We start from the raw sequence: 17,439 nt of genomic DNA, 5'->3' as shown, positions 1-17,439 counted from the left end.
AGTAAGGTTTTCCAAAATTAAAGAAAACTCACACTGGCTGCACCAGCACGACAGGGCAGCCTGTTAAATCATGGGAGAACAGACACAACAGCCTGGCAGCTCTGACTTCTGACTCCAGAAACCAGCCCCATCTCCCCCAGCCAAGAGCTTTTCTGCCTTGGTTTACTCACCCAGGACTGGGATAATCTGAGAGGGGCTGCGATAACAAAATATTTCCCTTGCTTTGCCAAATTCTGTGTGCTCTTATCAGTCAGACAAAAGGAACAGCTCGTTACTGACACAGTCGTTTGTTGGTTTTGGAGCTACTTCTGCAGTATTGTTTTTTGACAATATTTGGCAACTAAGCTCCCCCAAACCGGCTCCATTGCATCATCCCATCAACAGACTTGAGTCTGGTGGAGAGAGCAAGTTCCAGCTTTGCAAATGTGTCTGCAAGAGCATTTGCAGGGATGAGGTGGATGTCACATCCCTACAGCTGGATTCTACATGTGTGCTTTGATTCCAAGGGGACTGCAAGCTTTCTGGAATAAAAATGTCAGGAAACTCAACGCGTGTCCTTCCTCTTGCTCGGATTTGCAGATACACATAAACCAACTGTTCAGGGGCAGGTTGGCGTGGACAGGCTCTCCAGAGAGCCCAGGCTGCCTGACTCCCAAGGCTGCCATACCTCTCCTTGCTGGAGAAATCCACCCCCAGCAGGATGTTCTCCTCAGTGTCCTGGCGCCCGCTGCTGTACACGACCACCATGTACCGCACCCGGTCCGTCCACACGCTCTCCAGACGTACAGCCTGCAAACAGGGAACCAGGCCTGCTAATTACCTTCTGGTTAATTAATATCCCATTGCTGCCTCATGGTTTTTAAGGTATGATTGTGCCCCAAAGCTTTATTTAGCTGCAGTATGACACACAGCAAGGCTTGCTGCCAGTTTGACTTGGCATCGAAGGGGGAAAAAGATCAGCTGAGACCACCTGCTTCAGCTTGGGGGAATGTTACAAAATGTAACCCAAAGGTTTGTTCCAAAGAGTTTCAACCAGGAAGTATAAAAACACTGGTCATGCACTGAACTGAGAATATGCAGGATCAGAGGGCTGTCCCACTCACAAGCCTTCACTGAAATATGCCCGTGCGGGAGGGAGAACAGACATCGACTTCTCTGCAGTGACTTTTGCAGCAGATTTTTATCTGTAGATTTCTTTAAAAGAAAGCCCAGCCCCATGTGATGCAACTTCAAGGCTGACTCAAAAGTGTCCATAAGCATTAGCAAGCTCCTGTCTCTCCTCCTGTATTCATGTTTTGAAAATTAAATCTAACAGAACAACACATTTCAGACAGAGCAGTTCCCTGACCCAACTCAGTACCTGGATGTAAAGACCAGGGCAAAAGGAGCGGACAGGAGAACAGGGTAGGGCTTGGAAACAGCACAAAGTTAAGGCAACTCTGAAATCTAGGATTTGCCAATGCTTTTCCTGATCCTCTACAGGTGTGTTTCAAACACTTCCAACACTTTTTCGAACAGAAGCAGGAAAATGCACCTGTCCTTACCAGTTTGATCCTGTCCTCACAGCGAAGGAGGTTGATCATCACCTGGAGGTGCTGGGGCAAGTCACCTGCAGAGGAAGGAGAGAAATCATGAGAAAGGGGCTCTTGCTGCACTAAGAATCAGCAGAGTCTTGACCTTCAAAGAAATTGGATGTTTCTCAATCACAAAATACCAGTTAAGGGAGGGCAATTAACTTTGCTGTCCCAGAGAACACCAACAGCAGGGAGATTCCTGGAGGAGCATTCTCTGGCTGTGTGAGAACCCAACCAGTGGCCTGGGTTGGGTGATGGAGCTCTTTCTTCTCAAAGTTCTGCTCATGCAACAAGTCCCTTCAGCTCTAGAGTGGTGGGTACATTTGACTGGGGAAAGCAAACCAAAGGAAGAAGGAATCTACAGGAAAACAAACCAAGTTCCCATCTAATAACTCAGTCATGCACTCATAACTTTCCATGAGAGATAAAATTCCTTCCGTAGGATGTTTGCTGGGCATATGGAATTGCTGACAATTAAAGAAACCCAAAGCCAAGCCTGGCATTCAAACACCCCCTTTGTGCTTGGAGTGTTTACTAAGCAGCAGCCACACAGTACCACACTGTGCCTTTCCCACATGCTCCTGCTCTCCAAGTGCCCCCAAGATCCTATTTCTTCTCGCCCAGCAACCACCTATTCCAAAACTGCCAAAGACAGAAGGTATAAAACCGCTGGAGAAGCAGAATCCAATTCTCTGAACCCCCTTATCTGCTTATCAATCCTGGTGTACACTCACCTTCCCTACCATTTCTTCCCACCAGCTTGGCACACTGGAGGGGACTGGGGGAAGGACAACCTGTTCTCAAACCATGATAAACTCTCACAGGCCAGACTGTGGGGAGTTAACAGGAAAGGGGGTTTTCCTGAAACCAGGAAAGGGGATATGAGCAGCTATCCAGATGCCCAAATCCTGCTGAAACATCCCTTACCTTGACCAGCAACATCAAACAAAACCAGCAACAGGCAGTTTCAAAAGAAAGTCCCAACCTTTAGACTACTGGAGGCTGGGACAGCACTTGAAGAAATGTCCCTGCTGTGCTGAACCAGGATATCCATAAGCACCCAGAGGTGCTGAGCCCTGTGGCTCAGTACATCCACTTTTCCTCCCCCCAGGCCATGGGGAAAGCAAAGATCAAATCACTGAAGCTCCAGCAACATTTCTTTATCTGTGGCTGGGGAAAACGGGGATAGATATTCCACACAGCCCTTCCCTGCCCAAAGGGAGCCATGCAAAATGCCATGATTTCCATAGAGAATAACTTTCTACTTCAGTCACAGTTCCAATACGACGATAAAAGTTTAAACCAAGACTCAGTAATCCCACGTTCCCATCTGAAACCCTGGGTTTGCTCACCAGGTTGTACAAAGCCCAGCAGGACAATCTGGGGAGTCACCCACCCACCCACGTGTGTCAGCAGCCCGTCCATGGGGATGGGATGGAAAAAGACACTCCAGAGGAGATTTAATCCACTACCTGCATGCTTGTGAGGGTGCTGGAGGCTTCGCTGGCCCTGGGAGCTGTTTCCTTGCTGTAGGAAAAGGGCTGCTCCTTTCACCATGAAAAAGCTCTCGCTGAGGCTGGAAAACAAATGACACAGGAGTGAACTGAAAGGAAACAGCAGCAGAATGTGCACAGCTGGGGAAGGAAGGGCTTCCCCCACTACAATATTGTAGGATTTTGCCGTGAGAAGCTGTTCCCAGAGGTTGATCCTGCCACTTGCACCGCATGGCTCCAGGATTATTCATGGATTATTCATGTGTCATTTTCCACCACCGTGTTATTACTTGGCCACTGCCAGAGATCCTTTCCCTGAGCTGTCATGGGCTGGAAATGACTTTATCACTCGACTATTGAATTCTGCAACTTAAAAGCAGCAGAGGGTAGGACTTGGTACAGGCTCAGACCTGCAACAGGACTGAAGAGTGGATTCGGAGTCCACCAGTTCCTGCTCATTTCAGTTCTTGGGACTTCTTCGGAATGCAAAAACAAGAACACAGAAGTGTGTAAAGAGGGAGGGCAGATGGAACCTGCACATCACAAGGGAAAGGAAAGGGCTCTGAACCCTCTGGGGAAAACAATCAGCACAACTGCAGAAGTTTTGCTTTCCCTGGAGCGTCCAGGGAGGAGGCAGGACACGGGCTGGGCAAACACCACGGCATTCCCAGAGGCAAACGACACACAGGGCCTGGAACATACCGGAGGAGAAGGTGGAACAGCACTGGTGGGGAGAGCAGGCACCAGCACAGCCCAATTCCACAGTACCCTGACCCACACGAACACTTGGGGAACGGTTCAGAAACAGATCTGGCCATGAGTAGGGAAGCTGCAATTCCCACATGGCTGAAAATCTCATCTCCTGAGGAACCTTTGAGCTGCCACGGGAACTGCTTACACTGCGTTTCCTCCGCTCCCAAACAGCACAAGAGCCATTTCTTCTTACAAAGCCCCATTTTCTGCCACCCCACGCTCCCAACCACAGCTTGTCATTAATTACTGCAGCTACTAAACAGAAATGCTCCATTATGAGGTTGTGCTGCACAGGAGTTACTTCTGCTGGAGTTACTACTCCCAGCAGTCGTCTATTCCATACTTTATCCAAGGTCTTTGCCTTGGGCAGGAGTGAGCCCTAGTGCTCCCAATGCTCCGTTCTCCCTCAGTGTTTCTGAGAGGACAGACACGAATTTCACGTCTTTTCAGATTTCCCCACCCCTAGGAACACACAGCCAAGGTTCCCAGGCTTTCTCCTTTTCCAACTGAATTTCAAGGTGCATAATCCCTGGAGAAAATCTGGATAGTGTTTAAATTTGAACTTTGAAAAAGTGAATTAAAATTTCCACCTAAATTCCAGGCTTCACAAGATCAGTAAAATGCAGCAGGAGAACCGCACTGTAATTCCAACAGGCTTTTCTCCATTCCCATTCCTGCAGCATCCCAGCACTCACCCCTGACTTCCCCAGCTGTGTCTGGACAGGAGCCCTCGGGGTTTGCTGCTCTGCTCGGCCTGGCTCCTGCTCCCAGCAGGAATGTGGCTCATTCCAGGAGCCAGCCAGGAAGAGCCTTGTTTCCTTCGTACCCCAGAGCTCACAGGAAAGCGTTAAAAAAGGCCAGAAGTGACACAAAAGCAGCGACCCCAACACAATGTATGGAATATTCAGCTTCACACACAGTCCAGCAAGAGGAAAGGAAAGGTGAGATAATGCACAAGGAGGTAATTCACAGCATTCCCATCATGACAATTTGGGAAAATGAAAAAGGATATTTTTTTATCCCTAATAAAGTGCCTAGGATTTTTCCAGCAGGAAAAACCTTGGAAAAGGCAGAGCTCCTTCCCAAAGATCTCAGGAACTCCTGCTCTGATGGTTCATCTTGCCTGACATTCTCCTCTCCTGCATCAGGAAATCTGTTACAATAAAGCAGAGTATTCCCAATAGCAGGAAAAGGGAAAGCTGTGCTACTGGAGCAGAAAGCGGTTGCAGGAAAAGGACAACCCAAATTGCAAAGGTTTAAAGGTTTTCTCCCTGTGGATTCCTCTGCCTGGAAGTGATCCGGGAAGCAAAGCCCAGAACCTGCTGAGAGCAGGATTTCTCTTTCAGTTTGAATCCTTGTTCCCCACCCAGATCTCCCAGTAGCCCAGTAGCCCCAGCATTCCCAGTCTCCACACAAGCTCCCGTTTCCACACTGCGGGACACAGGACACACCCAAACACCTCTGAGCACAAACTCATAGTTTGCACCACATTGTAACAACAACATTACCCACACGTCCCTTATCTCCACGCTGGGAACACTCTCTGCTCTCAGTCCCTTCACACAACTGCTCCAAACACAGCCGAGTGAGAAAGGCAAGGCACAATATTCCAACCCCCTTTTAAATCCTGCAGATCCAGTAAACAACTAAAACTCTGGCCTTTTGTAAAAAAAACCTCCTAGAGAACAGCCAAATCCTGCCATTAAAGAACAGCCCCAGCTCTGCCCCTCGGCAGCGGTGCCAGATGCCCCAAAGCAGCACAAACCAGTGGCTCATACATACAAATTTGGGCTGGTTTTCTTTGCACAGCAGCAGCATCGTGCTGGCCCCAGAGTCAGGCAGAAGCCAGGAAACTCGAAAAGATTCATAACTAGCAGTAAAACTCACATCCTTCTGCTTCTAAACCCATAAAAGAAAAGAAGGCAAAGAAAAGGTCGACCGTATATTGTGCGTGGAGCAGAGAGATCGCGGCTGGTGATGCTCCCCGGGAACTGGATGGCTTTTAGAGAACACTGTGTCTTCCACTGATATCCTGCCTTGAAAAAGCACTTGTCCCAACACATCCTGATGAAAGAGGGCCATTCAAGAGGGGAAACAGCCAGCTGAGGCTCGTCTAATCATTTCCCTCCTCCAGACTTGTTTGTTTGTTTGCTTCCCCCCTCGTGCTCCGGAGGCAACTCGGCTCCTTCCAGCACCCACACAGCCCCTTGCTGTGGGAAGTCCATATTCCCTGGGACAGGCCTGGAGAAAAAGCCTCGTATCAACTGGTGCCTGTTCATTCCTTTATGATTAAAGCACTGCAAGCCACCGCTGTAATACAGATACAGCAAATTAAAATGGTCCTTTCCTCACTGTACAGCTCCCACGTTGGACTTTCAGAGTGACTCCCGAGTTCCTGAGCTCCTGCTGAACAAGGAATTCTCTCAGGTGCCTGGTGTTTGTGTGTTGGGGGCTGGCTGGCACTGAATTCCCTGAAGATTTTTCCTTACAGACCCTAATTCTCCAGGCACAGACCGGAATGCCACGCTGGTCCTGCCAGCCTGACCAGGGGGAGAACCAGCTCTCTGTTCAGTTTTCACCCGGTTCTCACCCAGTTTGACTGGCACACACCACAGAAACCACCCATTCCCTGGATGCCCTTCCAGGAATCCTGACCAGCACAGCTACTCTACAAGGAGTCACTTCAGGTTCTCAAATAAATGCAGAGTCCACAAGTTTTGTGCACCCCCGGGACCTTGGAGCTCCAGTACAGCTGCAGATCAGTCCTCCTTCCACTCCCTAGCTCCGCTCACCGAACATATGGAATTATTTCCCCAAGGGAGGTAAAACTCTACACATTCAGCAGCTGGGAAATGCTAGGAGGAGGGTACAGACAGCTACAGCCCCTTCTGCACCCAGGCACTGGCAAGGAGAGGGTGCTCATGGCCACAGCTCCACGGAGAGCCGGCTCCAGCGGCTCTTGCTCCATCCGGCGGCTCCGTGCTGCTCAACTTGAAAAGGAAATATTTCTTTCCCTTTGGGAAAGCTCCAGAGGAGTGTGGCTGCAACACACATCAATCACATCTCGAGTTGCTGAAGAACACAATAGGCAGCGCCTTCTCGGCGGTACAAACCACCCCCCGGCTTCAGGAGTAAGAAATCTGTTAAAAATACTGGATGATTTTGGGAAAGGACAGCTTGCTTTGCTATCGTGGCTCCAGCATGTCCCAGGAAGAATCCTGGCATGCCTCAGCTGTTGGAGTTCCATGTTTTAATGGGGAATCTCACATAAGCCATGATGAGCAGGACAGAAGAAAACACCCTTATTGCTACAGAACATCTCAAAATAAATATCCACACTCAGAAGTCAGGAGAGAGAGAGAACCACTTTTCCAGGGAAGCCCTAGCCAAGCCTGAGGTGAGTCAGCAGCCTCCTGTTGCCTTTCTGCAACCAGGTCTATGTTTAAGGAAAAAAAAACCAAACCCCAGCAAAAAAAGGAATGTTCACTTCTCCCAGAATTTGTCGGATTTTACAAAGGCAAACACAGTAATGCCACCTGGTTTCTTGGGTTTTATGGCATCTTCTACTCAAAACACTTCCAAACTGATAAGGTGAGGGAAAAACAGGCCTTCTGAGCACCACAGAATGAAACACATTTCCCTTTTCCACAGCCCTGTTGATAAAGAGGAAAATAACTGATTTTTTTCCCCTTTTCTTCTCCCATTTGCTGCTCAGTCTGGAACAAGCCTGGCCACCTCAAGGAAACCAAGCAAGGACACAAAACACAGCCCTGGTGAGGGGCCAAGCCCCCTCGGATGCTCCCAACCTGGCCAGACCTCTCAGTGTTCCAGAGGTGGATTTTAGGCAGGGCACTGCTGCAGGGAGCAGAGGGAACTGGGATCATCCCATAGCCACACCGAAAGTCACACAAACCAAGCTGGAAGCACATCAAACAGAAAGGAAGATATAGGGAGAGGAATAGCAGGAAGAGTTGGGAGCAGCTGCACAGCTCCCGCTTCCCAAGGCAAGCCCACGGTGGAAGCAGCCAGGCTGCTGCCTTTGGCTGGAGAGAGGCACATCAGATAACACTTCCTGACCAGGAGAGGGGCCTTTGGAAGGGGCCTGAGCAACACAAACAGCGCCAGGGAAAAGGCACTTCAAAGCTACTCAGTCCTGCACGCCCCAGAACAGCCCTGGGGGCTACGGCGGCACCAGTGATTCCCTTCTCCGGCTGCTAATGAAGGACTTTGTGTGTCCAAGTGGCCTTTGCTCCCTGTCACACCAGACATACAGAGCCCAGAGCCACAGAAAGGTTAAATGACACACAGAGGAATCACCTTGACAAACACAGCTGGAGTATCTCCATAACCATCCCTGCTCAACCTGACACGGAGCTGGCTGCCAGCAGGGATGAGCAGCACCTGGAAAGCTCAGTTCCAACACGTGCAATGATGTTCTACAACAGTCTTATTGCACATGTGTAGAATTTATGATATGCTGACAAACTCACCTAGGATCAGGACTGTGGGTGCCCAACATACCTTGGAAGGTTGCTGAGAGCTGCTGGGATCACTTGGATCAAGGTGCTTTACCTCTGCTGAAATCTCTGCAGCATCACTTGGATTGAGATGCAGCTTTAGGAAATGTTTGTCTTCTGAAAGCTCCTTTCATCCCCAAAGTCATCATTCCCAGTTTTCCTGAGCTGAAGACAAGTCATCTCCAGAAACCCAAAATGTGAGCTGCAGGTCTGATGTTCACAAGGAGAACATCTCCCCTTCCTTGGACATCATGCCAGGGCAATGAGTTGCCTGCAAGGGGGCCAGGCAGCAGCCCCGGCTGATGGGGGGTTTGTAACAGCTCCCTACAGGGACAAACATCTTTCCGTTGATTTTCAAGGAAGGAGATGGTTGGGCAGGCAGGAAAACCCATCAGGTTTTACTGCTCTCAGCAGTGCAGTGACCAAAGGGGGGTCTGAGCACACATTGTTGGCTCAGAGGCATGGGCCACATCCCGGCACAGGAATGCGAGAGGGGCTGGAGACACTGCAGGCCATTCACACACAAACACTCCTCTGGCACAAAGGGGAGAAAGGGAAAAATGAAATCAATCATGAAGCCCACAGAAGCCAATTTCCCAACACAAACTGACTGCTGCTGATGTGCCTCCAGCCGCTCCTGGGATGCATCAGGATGGAGCAGTCACTGGCACGGCTCCGTACGGAGCCAAACTGGCTCAGCCGTGTGTGCCCCACGCTGAGGGTACCCCACGACCCAGGCTGGGCCTGCAGGCAACGCTGCAACAGCTGGGATAAACCTCCAAGAGACAGGGCAGGAAGAGGGAAGCAAACAAATCAGCAGGATCATCCCCCATTCCAGCAGACTTGCGCAGAGTAAGTTATCAGAACCGCTCCCAAAAGGCCAGGAATGAGAAAATTCTAGGAATCCCTAGTACTTGGATGGGGAAAAGCCAAATAAAATAAGAGATTGTTTCACAAGGAAAAAGAAATCCTTTCTGCTCATCCCATTAATCGCAGGGTTCAAAAAGGCACGAGGCTGATCCCAGCATCAACTCAGTGACATGATGGGCTTGGAACTCCGAGGAGCATTTCTGACATTCCCACTGAAACACAATGGCAGTTTTCTGACAGCCACTGGCTGGGCCAGATCCTTTCCCTGCATGAGCTGTTGGGAAGAAACCCTCCTCTCCCTCTTTAGGAGTATTAACCCTATGGAGCTGCCCAGCCCCTGTGTGCCTGGAGTTCACCCAGGACTGTCCCCATCCTGCTGTGCCAGCCCAGGGCCACCTACCCCACAGTGGGGGCTGAGCAGTGCTGCTCCACACAGCTCCATGGAACAGCTCCCACTTGCCTGGACATGTGGATTCATAGGATAAGGCTATGGAAGGTGGCAGCTGGCACAGGGAAAGAGCAAGAGGCACATACAGACATTCCAGCATCGGCAACAACATGGATTTCCCCATGCACCCTCAGCTGTGCAGCATCCTGGTGGTCTGAGGGAAGCCAGCTATTCCCAAAACACTGCCTCCCTTCTGCCCTCACACCAAAGGACACCTTGTGTTTTCCTACAGGTCACTTTTTTGGATGTTGCTGCCAAGTCAATGCCATAGCTGTTCCATGACTGCAGACAGAGAGGAGAGAGCCCACAAGCCCTGGAGTTGTCCCAGAGCCATGTCCAAGCTGGAGGAGAGGTGGGATGATGCCCCATAGAGACAGAGCTCTCAGGCAGGAGCCAATCCTGCCCCCACCCTCCTCCCCAGGAGCCATTGGCACACCCCCCATCCTCCTGCATTCCTCCTGTCAGCTCATTGTTTTAATCCTTCCAACTATTTCCTTAAGTCACCCCACTGCACCCACTCAACAGTGTCTCTCAGAGACAACATAGGGAAACAAGTGGAAACTCTCCAGCGGTGCCACTGGGAAAGAAAAGGAAGGTGAATAACAGTTTGAAGGATTAAGAAAGCAGCTTCCAGGCGATGTGAGCGAAGGGCAGCCAGGACACAGACAATGGCATCGGAAGCACGGCTGAGAGCCCTGGTGGCACAGCAACCCAAAAAACAGCTCAGCTGCCGGGCTTCAGGAGGACTCCAAAAAAGGCAGCCCAGAGCAGGGAGTATTTGACACACTGGTAACATGGAAAAATAAAATAAACTAAATCCAGAGGGATCACACGGGGTAAAAGCAGAGCGAGAAAAGTTCTGACTCAACTCTGACACCTCCCCGAGGGCTTAACTAGACCACAGCCTGGGGGAACGCAGCCAGCACCTCAAAAATCAGGAGACTGCCACGCAGGGGCAAAACTCCTGGGAAAAATGTGTTGGTAAAGACCTCAGGATCACTCTTCCATCCACTCCAAACCCATCTTTTACAAGGAGAATGCAGAGGGAAGCAGACAGCTGGAATCCAAACGGTTTTGCAGGGCTGGGAGGGAGATGCCCAGTCATGGGCAGTGCTCTCCACTGGGATACGAGTGTTGGATGTGACCATTTGGATGGCAGTCAGGGCAAACAAGGAACCTGGCAGCTTCCTGGGAAATCTGAAAGGCACATTTTGTCCCGTTCCCTGCATTTCTGGCTGACTTGGTCTGTGATGTGAAGCCCCAGAGGTTTCCTGCCCAGCTGCCTTCACCAGCGGTTCTTGCAGCAGGATTCCTTCAGGAAGCTAAAATTTTCAAAGAGGGAAGTTCTGCAGAGGAGAGTCCTGATCCCAAATAAACCTGAACAACTAATGGATGCAGTGTGCACTCTAATCCATTTGAATCTGGGCTTATTTTTGGCTTATTTTGCTTCTTGATTTGTGCAGTGGCAAAGCAATTCTGCATCAGGGATTTAAATGCTGCAAAGCGATGTGTAAATGTTTGGGAATTAAACTCATCACTCTTGGGAAATAAACTCAACACTTTTCATTAGAAGTAGAGCCAGGCCTAGGAAGGTGTTCTATCCATTGCACATTGTCCAAAAACATCTTAGCACCACTTGCCAGGCAGACCACAGCTCTGATTTGTATGAGAAATCCCTGACTCACAGATCTTGGCAGACGATTATCAAAGATTAAGATATTTAAAATCAAGAGGCATTTGGAACCAAAATATTGTTCTGACCCAGCTCTAACACCTAAATAAACAGTGACCACACTGGCCTTTTACAGAAACAAATGTTCAGTGCACAGCCAGCACCTCTGATAACAGGGCCAGTTGGTCTGGATTCTGCCAAACTGCTAAGGTTTCACGGAATAAAAAAAGGAAAAAAAAAAAAAGTAAATACAATTCCAAAAGGGTCTGATCATCACATCTTTAAACTGGCAGCTCTCCTGCTGTTCCTCTACCTACATCCAAGTAAACTCCTTGTGTTGCTCAACTGCAAGTCAGCAACAGTTTCCTGGAAAGGCCTGATCTTAACTAAGTGCCAAGTAAGCGCAGTTTCCTCTGCTCCACAGTGTTTGACCCTCCCCACACCCTCCAACACAAAATGGCAAGGCCTAATTACACCTCAGTCGTCTCCCAGGCCACACTCCCGGGCCAGAGAGCTCCCGAGGGTCGGGAGCCTGTGGATTTGCTCCCATTGTAGGGAGCACGCTAAGGCAGGATGCGGCCGCCGGGCCAGGATGTGATTCAGCGTCCTGTTTTGAAGAGTTCATGAAGTCAGCAACTTCTGCCCCGAGATCTCCACCAGCTCGCTGGGACACAACCAGTCTGTGACAAGACTTGTCAAGGGTGTCACGAGCCCCTGTCCCCACAAATAAACCCTCACACAGCTGTCCCAGTGCTCCCCCAGCCCCGAGCGCCTGCCTGACACATGGCCACGGCCACCCCATGCTGTGGGGACAAGCCCTTCCCTCAGCGCTGCCTCCAGCAAAACGTGCTCCTAAATCCATAAAAAGATTAAGGATCAAGGTGTTAATAAATAATTTTTTGTGCGTTAAAATATCATGTATGTAAAATAGAACTAAACATATATATGTAATATACATAATTATATAATGGCATCCTCTGGTGTGTGCCAGAGGGATGATCACGGAATCATTTAGGTTGGAAAAGACCTCTAAGATCGAGTCCTACTCTTCCCCCAGCACTACCAAGGCTACCACCAACCCATGTCCCCAAGTGCCGTATTCACGCAATTTTTAAATCCCTGCAGGGGTGGTGACTCCACCACTGCCCAGGGCAGCCTGTGCCAAGGCTGGACAACCCTTTCCATGAAGGAGTTTTCCCTAATATCCAATCTAAACTTGATGATGCTCTGCAAAGACTTTGTCTGCAGCAACGACTCCTCCTGCTAATCACTGATCTGCAAATGTACATGAGCCCAACCCTGAAAACCTCTACCTCCCACAGCTGCTCTTGCCAACTCCTAAAATTTGGTTTGGTGGTGCCAAACGAGCAGTTCTTTCCATAACCATCTTCAGGCTTGATCAGAGGCTGGAGATAACCAACTTCCAGGCCCTTCTGCAGCAGTTCAACCTCTATCTCCCTGTGGAAGGTGCCCGAAAACACTCACCAGGCCCCACATTCAGGCTGTGATTGTAAAGCCAACAATGGCAAAGATTACGGAACGACTGGCTAAAGAAACTTATTTATGTTTGTAATTAAAACCAGTGATTATCTTGCTGTGTTTGCCAACCACATCTGAGAACCAGCCAACACTCACAACTAACTGGGTTTGTGCAACGTCTCCTTTGAGTTGGTGCGACAGAGCCAACCCCTGCCCAAGGGTGAGAATCCGCTGGGCTGCACCAAAAAGCAGTGTAGGAAAAACTGCACATCCCCCCCTGCCAGCAAAGAGCTCAGCTCAGCTCTGCTCTGCCTCCCCTGTGCTCCACACCATCCTCTGGGGTTGCTCAGAGCCAGAGGAGCAGGATGTGGTGCTGCCACAAGGCCGCAGGCACCGCACGCACGAGGCTCACGTGGAGCTCGGCCGACCCTCATCTTGGAGAACTTGAGGTTAGGCTTAACTCTAGGTTAACATATCCTCCCATGGGCTTGGCCTAACCCTGCCTGCAGTTGTATTATGATCCAGGTGAGCTGTGGGTGCACTGCATCTTTAGGGGAAAAAAGGGATCCCACTGATGGGCATCCCGGAAGGGAGGTTTGAGCAGACACAGATCTGCACCGAGCCCAATGGGGCTTTTAGATCTCACTCGGGGCTCTTACGTTTTCTTCTGCTGTGAATCTTTACCTGTGGGGAGCAACACAGACTCCTGGCTGCCTGCTGAGAATAGTGTGGATGGTACCTGGTAGGTGCTTCCATAATTTTTGGAAAGGAAGAAAAAGAAGACTTAAAAGTAACTTAATTCTAAGAAAACGCAGACAGCAACAATATGTTTGAAAGCAAAGCTGAACCTGGAATGTGTCCCCTTGGTCTGTGTTAGGGTAGAAGCTGTTCCAGGGAGAAAACAGGAAGAAAAGCATTTTGGAATGACAGAAACAATAAGGAAGGATGGTCACAGAGCAGCAAGAGGTGGCTGGGTACAAACCCATGGTACAGCCCTGTTCCACCAAGAGAACAATCAGCTTGCTCATGGAACCAGATCCAACCATGCAATCTTGAATAAAAATCCTGGAATTTTTTGGAATGCATGAAAATAACCTTGTTCAACAGGCAGATGAGCAAATTATGTCATAACTGTGTAACAGCACTGCCACCCTGCACCAGTGAAACTCAGCTTGAGCAGGCAGCATGATGGGGACATGTTTCCAACAATCCTTCCTTTTCCTAACCCTAAGGATCTCCGAGGTCTGCAGAGCCAGGAGCTGCCAACCCCTGTGCTCAGAGCACGTGTGACAAAGCCCAGCTGTCACCTCTGTCTGCACCAAGGCTAGAGCAGGATTTAAAGATTCACAAACACCATCACAGCCTGTTCCTGCAGGGTTTTTTTTTTCAGAGCAGCAGCACAATGAAGTTGAACAATTCTGCCACCCCATGGGCACGGGCAGAGTCTCCGCAGATTGATCCGGAGCAGCTGCTGGTGGGAAGGGGACAGGATCGACCCACCAAACTGTGAGGAGCTTAATTTATCATCTACAGTGTGTCCATACATTTTCTGCAGCCCCTGGTAGTGTTTCCCTCTGAGGACAGCAAAGGCTCTGCACCAGAGCCATGTGATTCCCGAGGTCTGTCTGGCTATTTAATTACCAGATTCTTATCCTGACAATTGTATACGGAAGAGCAGCCCCAGGAGACTGAAGGACAGAGGAAGCTCGTGGGATCTCGGTGTCCAACGTCAGTGCTGCAGCATTTTTCAGCAGCCAGTAGAAAACCATCAGCCTTTAAGCCTGGTCTAAGTACATCTACACTCCCCATGACTCTGGTTGGTGGTGGGTACATGTACTCGACTTGCAAAGAAGCCAGACAGGCCAAAAGTGGCCACAAATCCAAGGATTTATCTGGACATTGAAAACATTTGTAATGAAGAGGATGAAGCTGCATTTCCTCTTTCAGCCCAGAACTGGATATCCCAAAAAAGAGGCTGTCATCCTGCTTGGTTACATGTTACTGTTTAATGCAACACGGGAAAAAGCAAAAGAATTAAAAGAATTACAGCTGTATGGCTGTTTGTGCCTTCAGCAGATTCCTGCTGGAGCCCTGCATTGCGCAAGGAGAACAACCAGGAATCTTGAATTTTGCTTTAACCGATACAAAATCCATTCCCCACAAAATCAGCTCTCAAATGGCATTACAGCCAGCCATGAAATACCTGGAATGCACAGGAGAGCACACAGAGCCAGACACACAGCACTTCTGCCTGCAGCCCATGTGTGTGCAGACAGGACAGCCATGGAATTCCAGGCTTCCCAGGTGGGCTGCAGCCATGAGAAACCACCCCGGAACACAGAAGCAAAGAAGTCTGACTTTCCTGCTCTGTCAGGGAGCAACTCTGCTTTTCTGCCCTCTGACTTCACTTGCAGGGCAAAGACAGTCTAAGCAGCAGCACGAGTGGCTTTGCTTTTTTCTGAAACCAGGATAACTAAAGCAGGAAGGAGTGGCAAGGAGGAGAGAACTGAACTGTTGCCTATCTTTACACTTCTCTCCCAGGCTGCGGTTTACAGGTTAGAGGGTAAGAGCTGCCTGCAAGAGCTGGGCTTAGAGTGGAAGCCCCACAGAATTACTCAGAGCCCCATTAGCCAGGGCTCCTCCACAAGACCTTTGTGTCACCACTTCAGATCTGCACAATATCGGTGAGGAGCCTTTCTCTTCTGCAGGATCTCTCAGCCCTTTTCTCCCCACACATGAAGAAAGTGGCTCTACACAACCCCAAGGAGTCCAATTCCCAATGGTTAATGCCCAGGAATGAGCAGAGCTCTCCCCTCCCCAGCCTGGAGCCTCAGGGAGCAGCAGCGGAGCCAGAGATGCTACGATAACAGTTAAGTGCTGTGGCCAGAGCTGACGAGCAATTTTCCAGTGTCCTCCCACCAGGAAAAAAGGATCACAAACCCTCTTTTATGCTTTCAGCTCGTTAAATGCTCATCTCAAAGCTGATAAGGGAGAGAGCGTGCCCACTGCTCTGCTCTCTGCAGACCATGCCATTCCCTGCAGGCAAGGTACAGGCTCGAGGTCGGGGATCTCTGCAGGATCAGGACTTGGATACATGGCAGACAATTAACAGCACTGGAAACAATGTTTAGAGCCCAAAAGCTCCGCTTACCTCACATTTAATTTACGCTCTTCATCGCTGCCAACCTCCAGCTGAGGGAAGAAAAGAAGGACACAGAGAAAGTTACACGTTGCTTGTTTCCACATTACAACTACACAAATAACCCCCCCACACTTTTTAAACCCATCGCTGCAACAACAGGGTGCGGGTGGCTGGGGGGGTTTTTCTTCCCGGTGCTAGGGATAAATGACACTCCCTACTCATGCCATCAGCACCGGCGCCGGGTGACAAAGGGGCTCACGGGGATTTTAAAGCTATTAGGTCCTAATCCTGCAAGCTGGGCCTGGAGCACAGATCGGTTTGAGGATCGTCACGGAGCGCACACACATCGCGGCCACCGCGCACACACGTGAGGGCAGCGCTGGGCACCGCGGGCTGGGCACGGGGAGCGCCGGGGTTCGGGGGGACAGCACAAGGACACAGCCCAAAGTGTCCCGCGGGGGCTGTCCCAGCTCCAGCACCTGAACCCCAACCTGGCACCACCAAGCCCAACCACTGCTCACACCGGCAGCACAACAAGGCCACCTCCACCTGGACACCGGCCAGGACGATGCCCACCTTGTTGCCCAGGCATCGGCAGGTCCTACGTCTGCTGCCTTCCTGAGGGACACGCTGCTCTGGTGGCAGGTACGGATTAAAACAGGCGCTTTTTCACCAGGCACTGGTGGGAAGTCCCCCTGGAGGCAAATTTGGCTGCTCCAGTGATATTAGTGGCCCTCACACTTTATTTACTCTCCCCAAAGCAGAAGTGTGGCTCCAGCCTGCTTCCAGAAACCAAGCATTTTCACAGAGCCCTGCTTTCCAGCCAGCCCTGCAACTTCTGGACAAAATTCCTTATTAAAGGAAAACAGAATTGGGGCTAATTGCATCCAGAGCTGACAAAAAAAAAAAAAAACCAAAACACCAAAATAGGCTCAAAGACAATTCTCCTCTTTTGGTCCTGGGTGAGTAGACAGAGGAGAAAAGGGCAGGGGCAATCCCTTGGAGGGCAGGGCTATGCTGAGGACGTGGTCTGGGCCCAAAAAGCAAAGCAGGGATTTTACAGATGGTCCTGCAACAGGAAAACTTTCACACTCACAACACACCAGACCCTGACAAAGCTGGAAGGACACAAGCCTTGAAGGAATCAGTGCTGACACTCAGGGAACATCCTGGTATTTACTAAAACACTGCTCAGAACCCACATCAAATAAAGGTCACCATAAGGGTTATTTGTTTCCAGGTGCTTTTGTACAAGTTAAAAATAAGCAAACAGTTCCATTTAAAATGTTCAGGCTTGGGTTTTCGTGTGTGTGGAGGACCTGGATTGCTCCCCACTCCTCAAGTTAGCACTGGGGAGGCCGGAGTGCACAGGAGCTGCTCTGCTGAGAATCTGTGAGAACCAAGTAGAGCCAGAGGAAAAAAACCCTCCAAATGCAACAGCAGAGGCCGGATATTGGAAATATGGCCATTTGGAGGAAGGGAGATGCACAA

General features: G+C 50.0%; 1 protein-coding gene across 1 annotated transcript in view; it reads right to left on the bottom strand.

The window, feature by feature from the left end:
* Positions 1–17,439, bottom strand: part of SSH1 (slingshot protein phosphatase 1) — a 34,998-nt gene that overhangs the window by 13,993 nt on the left and 3,566 nt on the right. The window contains exons 2-5 of the mRNA XM_032706014.1: positions 15,958–15,998; positions 3,047–3,150; positions 1,545–1,609; positions 668–789 (exon numbers count right to left, since the gene is read on the bottom strand). Coding sequence (XP_032561905.1) covers positions 668–789; positions 1,545–1,609; positions 3,047–3,150; positions 15,958–15,998 — 332 coding nt within the window. The remainder of the gene's footprint in view (positions 1–667; positions 790–1,544; positions 1,610–3,046; positions 3,151–15,957; positions 15,999–17,439) is intronic.

Source organism: Chiroxiphia lanceolata, chromosome 18, assembly GCF_009829145.1.
Source record: "Chiroxiphia lanceolata isolate bChiLan1 chromosome 18, bChiLan1.pri, whole genome shotgun sequence".
In the NCBI taxonomy this organism is placed as follows: Eukaryota; Metazoa; Chordata; class Aves; order Passeriformes; family Pipridae; genus Chiroxiphia; species Chiroxiphia lanceolata.
Note: the sequence above shows the minus strand (reverse complement) of the source record. Positions and strands in the feature narration are given on the sequence as shown.